This window comes from Battus philenor, unplaced genomic scaffold (genome assembly GCF_028537555.1).
Source record: "Battus philenor isolate CCGP_79_NKW_IND1 unplaced genomic scaffold, ilBatPhil1.0.hap1 SCAF_8, whole genome shotgun sequence".
NCBI classification, from domain to species: domain Eukaryota; kingdom Metazoa; phylum Arthropoda; class Insecta; order Lepidoptera; family Papilionidae; genus Battus; species Battus philenor.
Genome location: NW_027181748.1, coordinates 5,990,248 through 6,004,055, shown reverse-complemented (window position 1 = coordinate 6,004,055; position 13,808 = coordinate 5,990,248). Strand labels below are relative to the sequence as shown.

General features: G+C 30.5%; 2 protein-coding genes across 3 annotated transcripts in view; both read right to left on the bottom strand.

The window, feature by feature from the left end:
* Nucleotides 1-885, bottom strand: part of Vps13 (vacuolar protein sorting 13C) — a 56,549-nt gene extending 55,664 nt beyond the window's left edge. For both annotated transcript variants that reach the window (XM_068775291.1, XM_068775292.1), the window contains exons 1-2: nucleotides 601-885; nucleotides 446-532 (exon numbers count right to left, since the gene is read on the bottom strand). In XM_068775291.1, the coding sequence (XP_068631392.1) occupies nucleotides 446-532; nucleotides 601-700 (187 nt within the window). In that variant the 5' untranslated portion in view covers nucleotides 701-885. The remainder of the gene's footprint in view (nucleotides 1-445; nucleotides 533-600) is intronic.
* A 2,295-nt stretch (nucleotides 886-3,180) lies between these two features.
* Ctps (CTP synthase) lies at nucleotides 3,181-13,695 on the bottom strand. The gene is made up of 10 exons (XM_068774991.1): nucleotides 13,383-13,695; nucleotides 13,129-13,299; nucleotides 12,666-12,883; nucleotides 12,378-12,542; nucleotides 10,581-10,702; nucleotides 9,093-9,347; nucleotides 7,261-7,553; nucleotides 6,695-6,923; nucleotides 5,864-5,952; nucleotides 3,181-3,667 (listed from the first exon to the last, which is right to left on the bottom strand). The coding sequence occupies exons 1-10, from the start codon at nucleotides 13,555-13,557 to the stop codon at nucleotides 3,576-3,578; spliced, it is 1,809 nt and encodes a 602-aa protein (XP_068631092.1). The 5' UTR covers nucleotides 13,558-13,695; the 3' UTR covers nucleotides 3,181-3,575.
* Nucleotides 13,696-13,808: the final 113 nt, after the last annotated feature.

Below are 13,808 nucleotides of genomic sequence, written 5' to 3'. Positions count from 1 at the left end.
ATTATTGGCAAAAGCTGTAATTATTAATTTATCTATCAAATACATTAAACATTAACATTAAATATGAAGGTGTAATTTTAAATAGAGCAAAAAAAGTTTTAATGTTAGAATTTGGAATTGTATATTGAAAACATTATCTTCAGACAAATTTCTTTTAATTCTAATGATGTGATTAAACCTTACTATTTATTTTAATCTATTTGATGAAAGCAAAGTTAACTTGACTATATAAATCTAATAAACTTACAAAGACTTTTTTACTGCTTCATCAATATACAACATAAAAATATCACATTATCAAGCACTTTGTCACTTCCAAAAGATAATTAAAGAAATAAAATTGTATTTAAATAGGAGACCTGGATTTTTTTATTCAGATAAGGACTAGCATTATTAAACTATTAAAGTGGTTTTAATGATTATTTTCTTTTTTCTTTAAACTTACCCAGGTGACCATAAACTGTTTGTACAGGAATATTGAGTTCTTCCAAAGCATTTTGTTTCAATATTAAATTTTCTAGCACAACGTCGCCTGCAAAAACACCGCAGACATAAATAACTGCTATATTCCAGTATGACATCACTTGAATAAAAACTTACCACCCCATATTCCCAACTTTAATTGTGACCTATTTAAATTCTCGACATAGTCTCCTAAAAATCTATTCAAGACATCGACTACTATCGATTCAAATACCATTTTAGTTTAATATTAATATAAAACTAAAGGTTTTAAAATATTACTATTACTTATGTCATGATCGTGAAACTTCATCCACTGTTGTAAACAGATCACATACAGAAGAAACTATTGAAGAATGCAAATATTAAATTTTTAATTAATTAATGTGCCTTTAATTATCATATGTGAGGAGCCGAATTGATTTAAAATTAAATTTCTCCTCTCAACTATGTAGCTAGTACAGCGCAGATTTGTTATTGAACAGAAGTTACTGGGTTGCCCTATATATTTTGTGCAAAATAATATAAAAATATACAGACAATACATTACACGCGAACAACCACATTTCTACAGAAAATAATTACTAAGCAATCCTTAAAAGATGGAGTTGTAATATACATTTTTAAATAAAAACTAAACGTGTTTTAAATATACATTTTTCTCTTTTTTATTAGCTTATTTACTCATGAATAACATCATGGAAAAATCGATTTATAAACTTACAACACTAGCATCAGTGAATATAAATTTCTTGAGTGCGGAGCACGGTTTGTGTACTCAAGTAATTAATTTTAAATGATCAGTTTAAGAGTCAAAAAATTCATAGCAATCTTTGTATATAGAACAAGATGGTACAGTGGGTGTATATTTTTAAAATCTTGGAGGGTTAATAATAATACACAGTAAAACAATTTGTTAAGCAACTTTATTATGATTAGAACAAGTATGTCAATGTAATTTAAATACATTACCGTGATACAACTGGAATGATTTTAATATTTTTTATAAAATATTGTTATTAGATTTTATAAAATAATATTATTAGGAAGAAAGCAAGTTTTGTTTAATTTTTAGGAGTACAGCAAATGGTTGCGCATAAATTTTGTAATGTGTTTTAAAGTTCCGTACTTTTATTCTATTTTAGTTTTAAACATTTACACTTAACAATTAGAAATTAAAAATATTACATTCATAAAATTTTAGAACGGGTATATAAAGAGTTTAAAATTTCTTGTTTATTAGCTCATAGCTTTTTAAAATTAACGCAAAATCTTTTTCGCATAATATAATTATTCTCATGGACATACTTTTTTATATTTTCATAGGTCTAGTTCCAAACTTCTTTCTCTCACAACACACTTCCTCAGATATTCCAAATATTGTAATTGTTCATCTACCAGTTTAACATGTACTCTTTTTCACACGGCTCACTAGGCACACTTTTGTTACAAAAATCTTAAAAATATTTCGCTCGTAATAAAATCAGTTATACATTCGTATTTTTCTTAAAATAAAAAATCGTTATATTGAACGTTAAATTTGTTTCTTTCTTTAACCAGATTTTACGGGAAAATTTACTGTTTTGCTGAAGAATGACACCAATCAATAGCTATTTATTACTTGGTTAAAAAACAATAAATTTTTGTTAATCTATTACCCTAAACTCGATACAAAGCAATTGGCACCTCTGTTACCCTTCTTTTACATTTAATTCTTTGTAATAAATGTTGGAATGCATAATGCTATAGCATTATCTTTAATTTTCAAATCATTTATATAATTATCACCTAAATATAATTAGCTTCGAGTAATAAAATAAAAAAAAATTATTAGCTACTCTGTACTTGTTTCTTTTTAGCTCTCTAAATAGTTTATAAGAGAGGATCAAGATATTAACCTTTTGCACTCAAGGGCTCTGAAGCAGGATAAAGACTTCAAATGTGTGGGCTCCAGTAAGGAGACAAAGAAATTTCAACTTTCAGTTTTTAACATAAACATACAACAATAACTTTTCATTTGAAGTGTATATAGTTATTGGTAATATGAATGAAAAGAACTTCGAATGCAAAAAGTCAATAAGGCCAGGAAATACAATCAAACTACAGTACCATTTGAATACTTTCAAATTACATGAGTTTGCATAGATTTTAGTTGACTTCAATTAAATCAACAATGCTTGGCACTAAATAACCATTATAATGCTATTGTTATATAGGCTAGAATTTGTTTAGAATACGGGTATACATTTAATTATGCCTATACAGCAATACAAACAGCCACAATAAGTTTCAGAACTCTAATAAATTTATTATTATTGACATGGTTGACTTATTGTATAGAATATGTAATCGTAATTCTGATCAGTATCTAATGAGATTTTCTTTTAAGAATATTAGGAAATATATAGGATTTGGTAGTTTGAAAAACGTTTCCTTTAAATAATAATTACAGTACCCGGCATTTGATTTAACAAATCTCTAAAATAATTTTCGACAAAAATTTTCATGTCTTACAGAGACAATTGCATGTAACTAGTCTATATATATAAACATCAAGCTATACATTATACCTTTTATGCCTAATGTTTCAAATAAAACGCCGGGTACAGTACCCGGCAATAAATGTTGCACGTCGACCTTTGGAAAGAGACAATCCTCTAATTTCGGCTTCGTAGAGCGTTCTCTGTCGCACGACATACAATGACCAAAGGTCGATGTGCAAAATTTATCGCCGGGTACTGTATTACACTTTCTTTCTATTCGAACTTTTCAATAAACAGTTATTGAGACTTTTATAAAATTAAAACATTTTATGAGAGCATGTTGTCTTTAAATTTATATAATGTTGCGGGTGAAATTTAAATTTGAATTACCATTTTTTCTTACGCTACTTTTAATAGGTTGATGTTGCTATATCTAAAATAAAGGTGAAAAAAAATGATATGAATCTTAACGAGACTTGAGAAAGTGGGCCAAAGTGTAACTATGGGTTACAAATCTTTACACCACAAACTTTCATGATAATATGGTTATCTATTTTTATTTGTCAGCGCAAGACACAGATAGCTTCTTATAGCTAAAGGGCACTATGCAACTATGTATTTATTGTATTATTAGTTTTTCATCCCATTAACATATTTCCCGTTTTCAATAACAGATTTCTCTTCAATTAAACTAAGGGATGACGCTGAGAGATCTTCCTCATCTAAAACAAAAAAAAATGTTAATTAATGTGATCAAGTCCTGAATACCTGCAATGCAGAGAACATGTTTAAATTTCTATCACCAGATATAAATAATTAGTTAATTCAAATTGAGAATGCTGATTGAATAAACATGTGTGTACTTTTTAAATATTTAGAGGAATATTAAATTATAGAAAAAAATGTTTCGGATAATAAGATATAGATATGGCTAAAAACTTATTTATGAACTATTTCATTTTTGATATTATATTAATTAAGGTGGTAACTGGTATCTTAAAGATAGGGCTAATTTAATATAACAAAAATGGTGTGTTCCATTTAAAGTTTGGAGAATTAATTACATTAATGTTAAAATTCTTAAATGAGCGATGGAAAAGCATGTTCTACCTTATTATCTGATATAGACAAGTGAAACTAACCTACTTATTAATCAATTTCTGAATTCAATGAGTCACTTATAGAGACAATAATAAAAAATACTATTTTCGGGCACACGCAGCGCGACGCAGCACGACGTATCTACGTCATATAACGTATGCCAACCCGATAGATAGATAGATGCGTTGCGGGAGTATCTTCCATCATTTCTCCAAGCGCTAACGCTTTCCGAAATGGCAGTAACGTTAGCCAGGAAATAACAACTGACCAAATCGAAGTTCGGCCCTCTCGGGCACCCTTGGCTCGGATCCTTAACGAATATTACTGACAAAGAACAGCCGAAGTCGAGGTTCCCTCGTGTGAACTCTTGTGTCTACTCTCTCCATGGAGCGTTTGCCGAAACGATCTAAGAACTCCGTAGGGCTCTCCAGGAATCTCAGGAGGTTCGCTACCTTAAAAGAGTTTTTAGGTTAAGTGCTCTCAGCAACCTGCCCCCTCGCACCCGCAGAATCTGCAAATGCCATTTCAGCAACAGTGCAAGTCAGGCCAAAAAATCTTATGCCAAGGATGCATTCGAGGAAATATTAGTTTTCATAAAAGTTTAATGAAAAAATAATCCCATCCCGCGTTGTTATGAATTTTATTACGTCAATTTTCCAAAAATTTCCTACACTACTGTTACCAAAACTTGAGGTTCCAAATAAATACTCATGAGAATATTCGATCTCTGATTATTACAAAATAACACAAATAAATGTAATATTATTTTTTTATTACATATGTGCTTAATTATAATTTTCGTCATACAGTCATTATTATCAATTAATAAGCCGTTTAAATGACTAATAGGACTGTTTTAATTTGGAACGATTGACACTATTACGCAGTATCGTAAGAACCTTTTAAGGTCAAACGAGAGTAATCATTGACACGAAAATATATTAAATTTTATCATGTCAATAATTTTTATGTATGTAATAATAAAGTGCTTTACGATAATGAGGCTAATTCTTATATTAGTAAATTTTAAATATAGTTTAGTTTGCATAAAATAATATTAAGAAAAAATAATCAAAAAGATGTATGAGATATACATGATAAGACGTTTTTGGGTATCATGATATCCAGTAGAGTAAAATGCTCAAAATTAACAGGTCGCTCAGCTTGTCGATGGAGTGATCAAGTGAGGATCACAAAATTGCCTCGAAGGAGAAATGGGGGAAACTACGAAAAGAGCACTGATCAGCTACGGTCAAGAATGCTCTGCCAAAAAAATCGTCTTTTATATAACATATTTATATAATATAAGGCAAATATAAAAATGGAATGTTTCGGATTTCTTGCAGAAGATTGATTTTACTGCTTTGCCTATTTCTGCTGTCAGGCCATAGTTAATATCATTGTTTGGATTGACATTTTTTGTATCTCTTTTAATCCAATTTTAGGGCGTATCTCTGGCCATCAAAGAAAACGAGAGCCAACCTTTGCATTTATCTCTTAAATGCATATTGTTACCAAAAATATGCAGTAGCTTTATTAAAAAAAAACCCCAAGTTACAATTTGTACATAGTAAAAAAAACAAAAAAAAATTTTGGCTGTTTAATATGTAAATCCAAATTTAGGATTAACTCACCAATTATACCTATTGTCTCTGATGTAATTTTTGCTGAGCCCTGGGGGCTTTTACAGCTTCATCAGAAAAGACCACCATAAATGAAATATAAATTATTACTCTAATAATAACATACAGACATTTAGACGTAGGTAATAACTTTAATGAACACGGATAATTAAATTAACAAAAACTTGTACTGACCTGAACTAACATCTGATTGATTTCTTGGACTAAGTCGACAGCCTTTTGTCATATAGGTTTTTAATTTGCCGAGCGAGGCGAGAATTAATCTGTAATAAAAAAATTACAAAAAGTTATGAATAGAATTATAATTGCTTCACGCTTTGACATTTGAGACATTAAATTTTCTATAATTTTTATTAGCATTTCAGTTACATTACTATACTTTCAATATGTCCAAATCGCTACATTACTGAGATGCATATAAATAAAACAATAAAAACTTGTATAAACATTTACAATTATTAATGTTATATGACCATGGTTCAAAATTGAGTAAGTGTTAAAAATTCAATATTTTAGGGTAAACACGTATATTATTAGATGTTTTAAAAAATTAGGTTAGTTATGTAGAAAAGCTGACATCACTCTTAAGAAAACACGGTAGACTATTTCTCCGGCATATGCAAACGTTAGTAATGCATTGAGGATTTATAGCATATAACTTATGTTTCAAATTGTGGGAAGGTACTATAAAATATCGTCCATGATTTGCATATTAAAACAAAATATTTGGTTAATACTCACTACTAGGAAAGAGGTATTTATATTATCAAAAGTTATTATAATTAACTTGAAGATAAATGTAATCATAACATGCTTTTTTTGTTTTAATTAACATCAAATGTTTGCCGACTAGGGACAGGTGTTTTAAGTTTACTCTTTGATTCAAAATGGAAGAAAATAATGTTTGTTTTAACTATTACAACCTTTCTTGTATCTTAACTAGTGGATTTAGTAGAGTTCGGTCTTTCCCGAGTTTTCTCGCTTAAGAATATATTTTAAAATTACCCTAAAAATGGCGGACTTGGTGACAGCGGCCTTGAAAGATATTCCGGATGGAACTGCACAGCTACGTAATAGGGATGACTCTCTACAACAGCAACTTCCATGCGGGTTTTGGTTTCATCCTTGCCGACGAAGCGAAGACCAGCTGCCTCGAGCTGGTCTATGTACTCTGGATTCACTTCGTATCGGTGTCTGTGACGCTCTTCAATTATATCCTTTTTGTATAATTGTGCTGAAAAAATAAATAAAACATTTTCACATTCATTATTCTATATAACATATGATGACATGGACCGCAATATAATTTGTATATTTCGTTTCGTGCGTTCGAAAATATTTTTCAAATTATATTCTTGTAAATTTTTTTCTAAATGACACGTTTTTATACCTACATAGAAGATCAAAATAGGCTTCATTTTTTCCGATTCAAGGGGTATTATCACTTCGGAAAACGTCTGCGGTTATAGAAGTAATGGATGACACTCTAGTAAAGCTACTATGATTAATACGGAAAATATAGGAAATATCTTGTTGGTGAAAATCAAATACAAAATAAAAAAATTACATACATATCAAACTAGGTTCCAAAATAGTCTTGCGTTTCCCCAACCTCATTGTCCCGCCGAGGTTTCCTGGGTGATGTTCAGGCATATCAATCACAAGTTTATCTTCGCATTGAGGGTCAATTTCCGTAGTGTTAGCACCTTTAAGTCCCAATACATTTCTTGCAAACTCTATAACGGCCGCTTGCAAACCTAAACAAATGCCCAACATTGGCTTCTGTGTTTCCCGACACCACTGTGCCGCTTCGATTTTACCCTCCATCCCTCGCTGGCCGAATCCACCGGGAATTATTACGCCACTAAGTAAAGAAAAAACAATCGTATCATATTATTCATAATGTATATATAGAAATTTCCGTTTAATTTCCTTCTACCCGCATTACCCGGGTTCAAAGCGTTCATTAAAAAATACATTTTTTCAATCTATTACTTTAATAGGTATAAAATAAGACCAGAATATTTTTCTCGCCATATTAAAAATTAAAAAGAATATATCATAAGAATATATCTATGAAATTACATCAGCTAAAGACTGGACCAACCACGCGAAGCGGTCGGGGAACAGCTATTATAAAATTGTAACTAATAGGCTTTTACAAGAAAAAAAATTAATACTTATTAAACATTTTGAAGTTTTTTTTTATCAAGTTTATTAATTAATAAAAAAAAACTAAAACGACAGACTATTGAGGAAAAAATTAAAAAATATTGGAAAAATTGATTACAAATAGGTCATATAATGCGAAATTATTCATAATGGAAATAATTTACAACACAATAGCATTTCAAATTTAGTACGGTCAATAGATATAATACGGTGAACATAAGACGTAATAACGTCGCAACAATATTAAAATCTGATTGGAATTTGGTAACATATTTTCCTTAAGTTAAAGCGTTGATTTATTAGAGAAAGCAACATATCGGGACGCCATAGGCAAATGAAACGGAACTATATATGCATATCTAAGTGCCATGATAAACAAAACAAGCTCTAGTTAAATTATTTATTAGCAATACTATTTTGCTAATAAAAAATTTATTACTTACAATATTATAAATTATGACTTTGAAGCTTCCTTGCCAATAAAAAGTCTTAGTTAAAATAACCTTAAAATACATCAAATATGCATCTAAATATTTGACTTCTGTTATCCACTTCGATACGGCGCTTGTCGGCCACAAAACCATACATAGCCGAGCGTCGACTATAATCGACGGCCGTATTATAAACGCGCACGGTCGAGCGTCGACTATAGTCGTCAACCAAGAAATTTTAATCTATCTCTATTGAAGTGGTTAATCGCGGAAAATACTTAACAAAAGGACCTATCTATCAGTAAAATTTTATATTTATTTTCTTGATTAGATACTTCAAATACACCATATATATAAGAGATTTCCGCTGCACTATCTACAGACTCATCATGATACCTCTCTGGAACCATAATGATTAGAGACTTTAAATTCGGTAGGAATATTCCTTTCGCCAAATGGAAGTCAAGTAAGATTTTACAAAATTTCCCTTGCAAGAGCATTTCAAGAGCAGTTTACAACTATTAATATTTACATTAATATTAATAGTTGCTCTTCTGCAAATCTACATAGGTCAAGACCGAAATCCGCTAAGCCGGTTTACAATAGAACTTATTCAATAATCACTTTTTATCATTTAACGGCATTTCTTTGATTTTAATATAATGTTACTGATAACCTTGACTGTGTAAACAAATTATTTCGATACTGATGTAATTCTATGTACTAACAAAGTGTTTTATATGTTACAAGAAATTAAGAAAAATTACGTTAAAAGTTAATATTTTTATGACAACACTTACTCGCACTTACAGAGGTCTTGCCATGCTTTATGATAGCTCACCGGATCGTCTATTTTCATTTGTTTTTCTAAAGAAACTGCTTCAACAAAAGTCACGTTGACTTTATAACCAGCCGCTATGCTAGCGTGCTGCAAAGCTTTATTGACACTCGCATAACTGTCTTCTAACTTTGTGTACTTCCCAACTAAAGTTATGTTTACTTCTTTCCGCAAATTTTCAACTCTCTTTGCAAGGTTCCGCCATTTCTGCATAAATCTGTTAGAAAATTAAATCGAATTAAGATCACAAATAAATTCGACAGTCAACTAAAGTTGTCGACATAACTCTTAATCCGTAAATTTAAGTACCAATAGGCTGGACACACACATACGAATATATATATGCATGTGTACATGTATGTGTGTAAAGTATGTATTTGTATGTATATACACCCTAAACCGCCCTCTCATTCATGTCTCTCATCTTCATCCAAAGGTTGTCTGGTAGAGATCGTCTCCAGCGATAAGACCGTTTCTTGTACCTCTACGTCATTTTTTTTAGATGTTATGGTGTACAAATGTAGTTGCAGTTTAGTTAGTTAAATACTATTATAAGTAGTAAAATGAACATGTAACTCAATAACAAGGTTTATTAGTATGGTTGATCCAGTAAGACTTTGCTTTAAAGTTTTGTGAAAAAAATATTGACCATACATTATCAATACAATAGTGAAGGAAAGGTTCCTTTGCGGTGACGACCTCAGAATAGCGACATTAGTGGATAGATAAGAAAAAAGACCACATAGGTGGAAAAGCATTCGCTAAAGCTTTTGTTCAACATTTGATAAACTTTTGGTGATGATTAAAGTAGAACTATAGATATAAGTTACATTAAGAGATGTGTTTACTTGACACATATATTTTACAACATTATTTATAATTATTTACATGAAGTAAAAAATGTATTAACTATAAATCATACAATTGTGTTGTTTTAAATATTTCCTGATTGCTTATTTGTAATCTAGGAAGTGTTGCTAGCAAGGTCAATCAATTCATAAATATTTATAAAAAATATTTTAGATTTTACGCCTTAATTGTTCACATATACTTGAGTTGTAAGAATAATATATTAAGAAGAGTAGTATAACAAAACTTGGATAACTTACACAACTTACACTGGGTTATTGATAACAAGTGTAGAAGCTTTGAAGGTTTTTGCTGACAAATACGCAATACATTCAACACTCTAAAAGCATTTACACATATAACCAATCAGATATATGTATTCAGTGGTCAGTTTGAAATTCTGTACTCTCACAGGCGTAACTGTGTTTAAAGAGATGATAACAGTTGCCCTTGGGTGTTTGATATAAGAAGTACAAAATAGATTATTAATGTTTTTCGGGCCAGTGCTATAAGAAGTATCGTCCAATTGTAAGCCTTATATCATTGGCAAAAGTACAACACAAAATGGATAGTAAATATATAATTACAAAGAATGTCTTACCTTCCAGGTCGCGGTACTGACATATTTAATTGTAGCCTTTCATTGAGATATTGTACAACACCTTGTGCCTCCATTAGTAGTGGAACATGGTATACTGAAGTCAGATCATGGATGCATATGACCTGTCATACAAGAAAAAATGACAAACCATTAAAATATCTGCACAGGATTTCAATTATAGTTTATTCTAAAGCCGGCTTTCTATAATCATGTTACATTGTTAACTAGTACATTTGTATAATTATTTATAGAAATTATTAAAAAATAATTAAGTATTATTGTAAATATGTTCCGATCTGGAAAACAGATTATATTACTTAAAAAAGTTAATAACATTTGCAAAAAAAAACTATTCTAATAATTTTTATTACAAGTCTGCATGTTTGTTAACATACAGCCCTTTCTATATCAACTACTGTATAAATAAAAGTAGTTTATACAATAAAATTGCAAGCTATATTCATTTTGCGATATTTAAAAAATGTGTCATAGAAATTAAGACTCAAATATTTTTACTTAAAGCAAACAGTCAAAACTGACAAGTGAAAACAAACAAAACTGCCTTTGTTAAAACCATGTTGTTGTAAAGTAAAAGGACACTAAGTTTATGAGTTTCAAACACATAAACTTGATTACAGATTCAAAAATTTTGTCGGAGGCAGAGTTTGAAAATAAATCCTTCTTCCAAAGACTTTGATAACCGAATACAACCTGGATCTGAAAGCTCTATCACATTTATCTAAAACAAAACTAGAAGTGTTCTGACACACTTTTAGCCTATTTAGTAACGTCAACATGCAGTAGTAGCTTTAAACAATATCACAGTGAATTTTTAGGTATTACCTATCGGAATCTCATTGTCTGAAAGATGTTAACAAACATATGATACTCATAATTTAAAAAGAAAGTAAATAGCTGGTAGATGCATCATTGTGCATCATTGTGTTTCAGCCCATAGCTGTCTACTGTAAAGTATAGGTCTCACCCTAAGACGCAGTGTGTTACTATGATGCTCAGAGGACGCTGCTGCCCATCCTCTGGATACTTGTTTGTAAACAATGGCAATCTTATATAATTAATGCACAAAGAGCAAGTTAAATAATTTTATATCGCGGGAATTTGAATCCGCGAGCTATGATCACAAGTCTTAGTCCTCTACAGGTGGGCAACCACTGCTATACTATACTTTTGTCATTGGATAATGCTTTGACCATTTATATCTACAATAGATTTGGGATAACAATGCACAAAAGGCACTTATCCTATAGTCTTTTATAATAACTAAGCTGTCAAGCACCATTTAAGATTATTGGCTCAGGGGTCTTAGAAGTTTCCCTGGATTGGCTGTTAATTTTGGCACTAATTTAATTTTGAGTACTATGACAGAAGTATTATTAGTACATTAAAAATCATGTTGATTAAATACAACAGTTATTTCAAATTACATTGAATAGCTGAAAGCACTTACAGCAAAATCTAAGAAGAAAGCTATCAGACATTTAAAATTTATACATACACGTGATTCTATGTATATCCGGTCAGAGATCTGTTTAAAAAATGGAACAATATGCAATAGAGAACATTTTAAAACATGTTTTAAAACATGTTTGCCCATACATTAACATAAAATCATTTAAATTTTAAAACAAATGTTAATTATACTTTTGAAAACATATAATCTAGTGTGATGTAATGAGGTTAATATATTATTTGATAATTTAAAAACAGTAAGTTTTCCTGACAAAATAAGAAGCTAGTAGAATTAATTCCATTCAAAATAATTTAGGTCATGTTTACCTGTTCTGGTTCAACATGGCAAAAATTAGAAATTTTTTCTTTAACAGTATGATCAATAGGCTTTTCAGAACGACACAAAATCAAGTCTGGTGATAAGCCAAGTCCTCGTAATTCTCTGACAGAAGATTGTGTTGGCTTCGTTTTTGGTTCACCTGTTGATTTGGGCTAAAAAATTAACAATAAGTGAAAAAATTGGACAGGTTAGTTATCAAATACAAATTAATTTTATAAATTTTAGGTAAAACATAATTTTTTTTTATACAGCATTTTTTTTAAATATTTACTCACCATAGGCACTAAAGATACATGTGCGCAGCAAAAATTTTCTCTTTTCACTCTGAATTGGAACTGCCTAAATGCTTCTACAAATGACATTCCTTCAATATCCCCTATTGTTCCTCCTAACTCAACAATGCAAACTTTTGGTGGGGAATTATCAGGTGTTACAGGGATATGGGCAACTTTTTGCACCCATTCTTGAATTGCATCCGTTACATGTGGTATAACTGTTAAATTGTAAATAGAATTATTTGAAACATTTGAGGATAACTGATGGTGACGTGTTTTTATAGACAATCAGATCAGAACGACATTTTCAATTTCAATTTAAAACAATCAGAACAACATTTTATTCACAAAATAAGTATAATATGTAAATGATCAACTTGACAATTCAAAAATTGTATTCAAGTATGCTGATAAAAAAATTAGTTGTCTTTTTTATATACAAAAATAATTGATAATTATTTACCCTGGACAGTCTTGCCAAGGTAGTCTCCTCGTCTCTCTCGCTCAATGACTTGTTGATAAATTTTGCCAGTGGTGATGTTATTATCACGATGTAGTGTAATATCCAAAAATCGCTCGTAGTTCCCAAGATCAAGGTCCACTTCGCCTCCGTCATCAAGTACGTAAACTTCACCTAGAAATAAAAATAGAACAAGCAATGTATTCGCTTCAACAGCCACGCGGCTCAAAAATTAAATTTTACTTTACCAGACTTACCATGTTCATATGGCGAAAAGGTTCCAGCATCTATATTGATATATGGATCAATTTTAATAGAAGTAACATCAATACCGCAACTTTTTAAAATTGTGCCAAAGGAACTTGCGATGACACCTTTTCCTACACCACTAATAACACCGCCCGTAACTAAAATATATTTCATATCCGGCATCTTTATTTAGTTTTTGTTTTTGTCTACTAGCATCGCACTTACAATTATAGCAAAATAATTGATTATTTTTTATAATCGTTAGAGTAAATAACAACTTATTATAATCACACATGTGCCTGCGTCAAAGTCGCACTGCGCGCCAGCCTATGAGTTGCTAGTCGTTAAAAATAATAGAAAGATAAATTATTTGTTAATTTGCAACGGTTTGATTAGTTTTAAATTGTACAGTTTAAATAATGAAAAGGGAAAAT

Excerpts from the sequence above, each read along its gene's own strand:
- Ctps (XM_068774991.1), bottom strand. The coding sequence starts at position 13,557 with ATGCCGGATATGAAATATATTTTAGTTACGGGCGGTGTTATTAGTGGT. Across the intron at positions 12,884-13,128 it reads CCTTGGCAAGACTGTCCAGG|TTATACCACATGTAACGGAT; the intron begins GTAAATAATTAT and ends ACAATTTAACAG. Across the intron at positions 9,348-10,580 it reads TCAGTACCGCGACCTGGAAG|ATTTATGCAGAAATGGCGGA; the intron begins GTAAGACATTCT and ends ATTTTCTAACAG.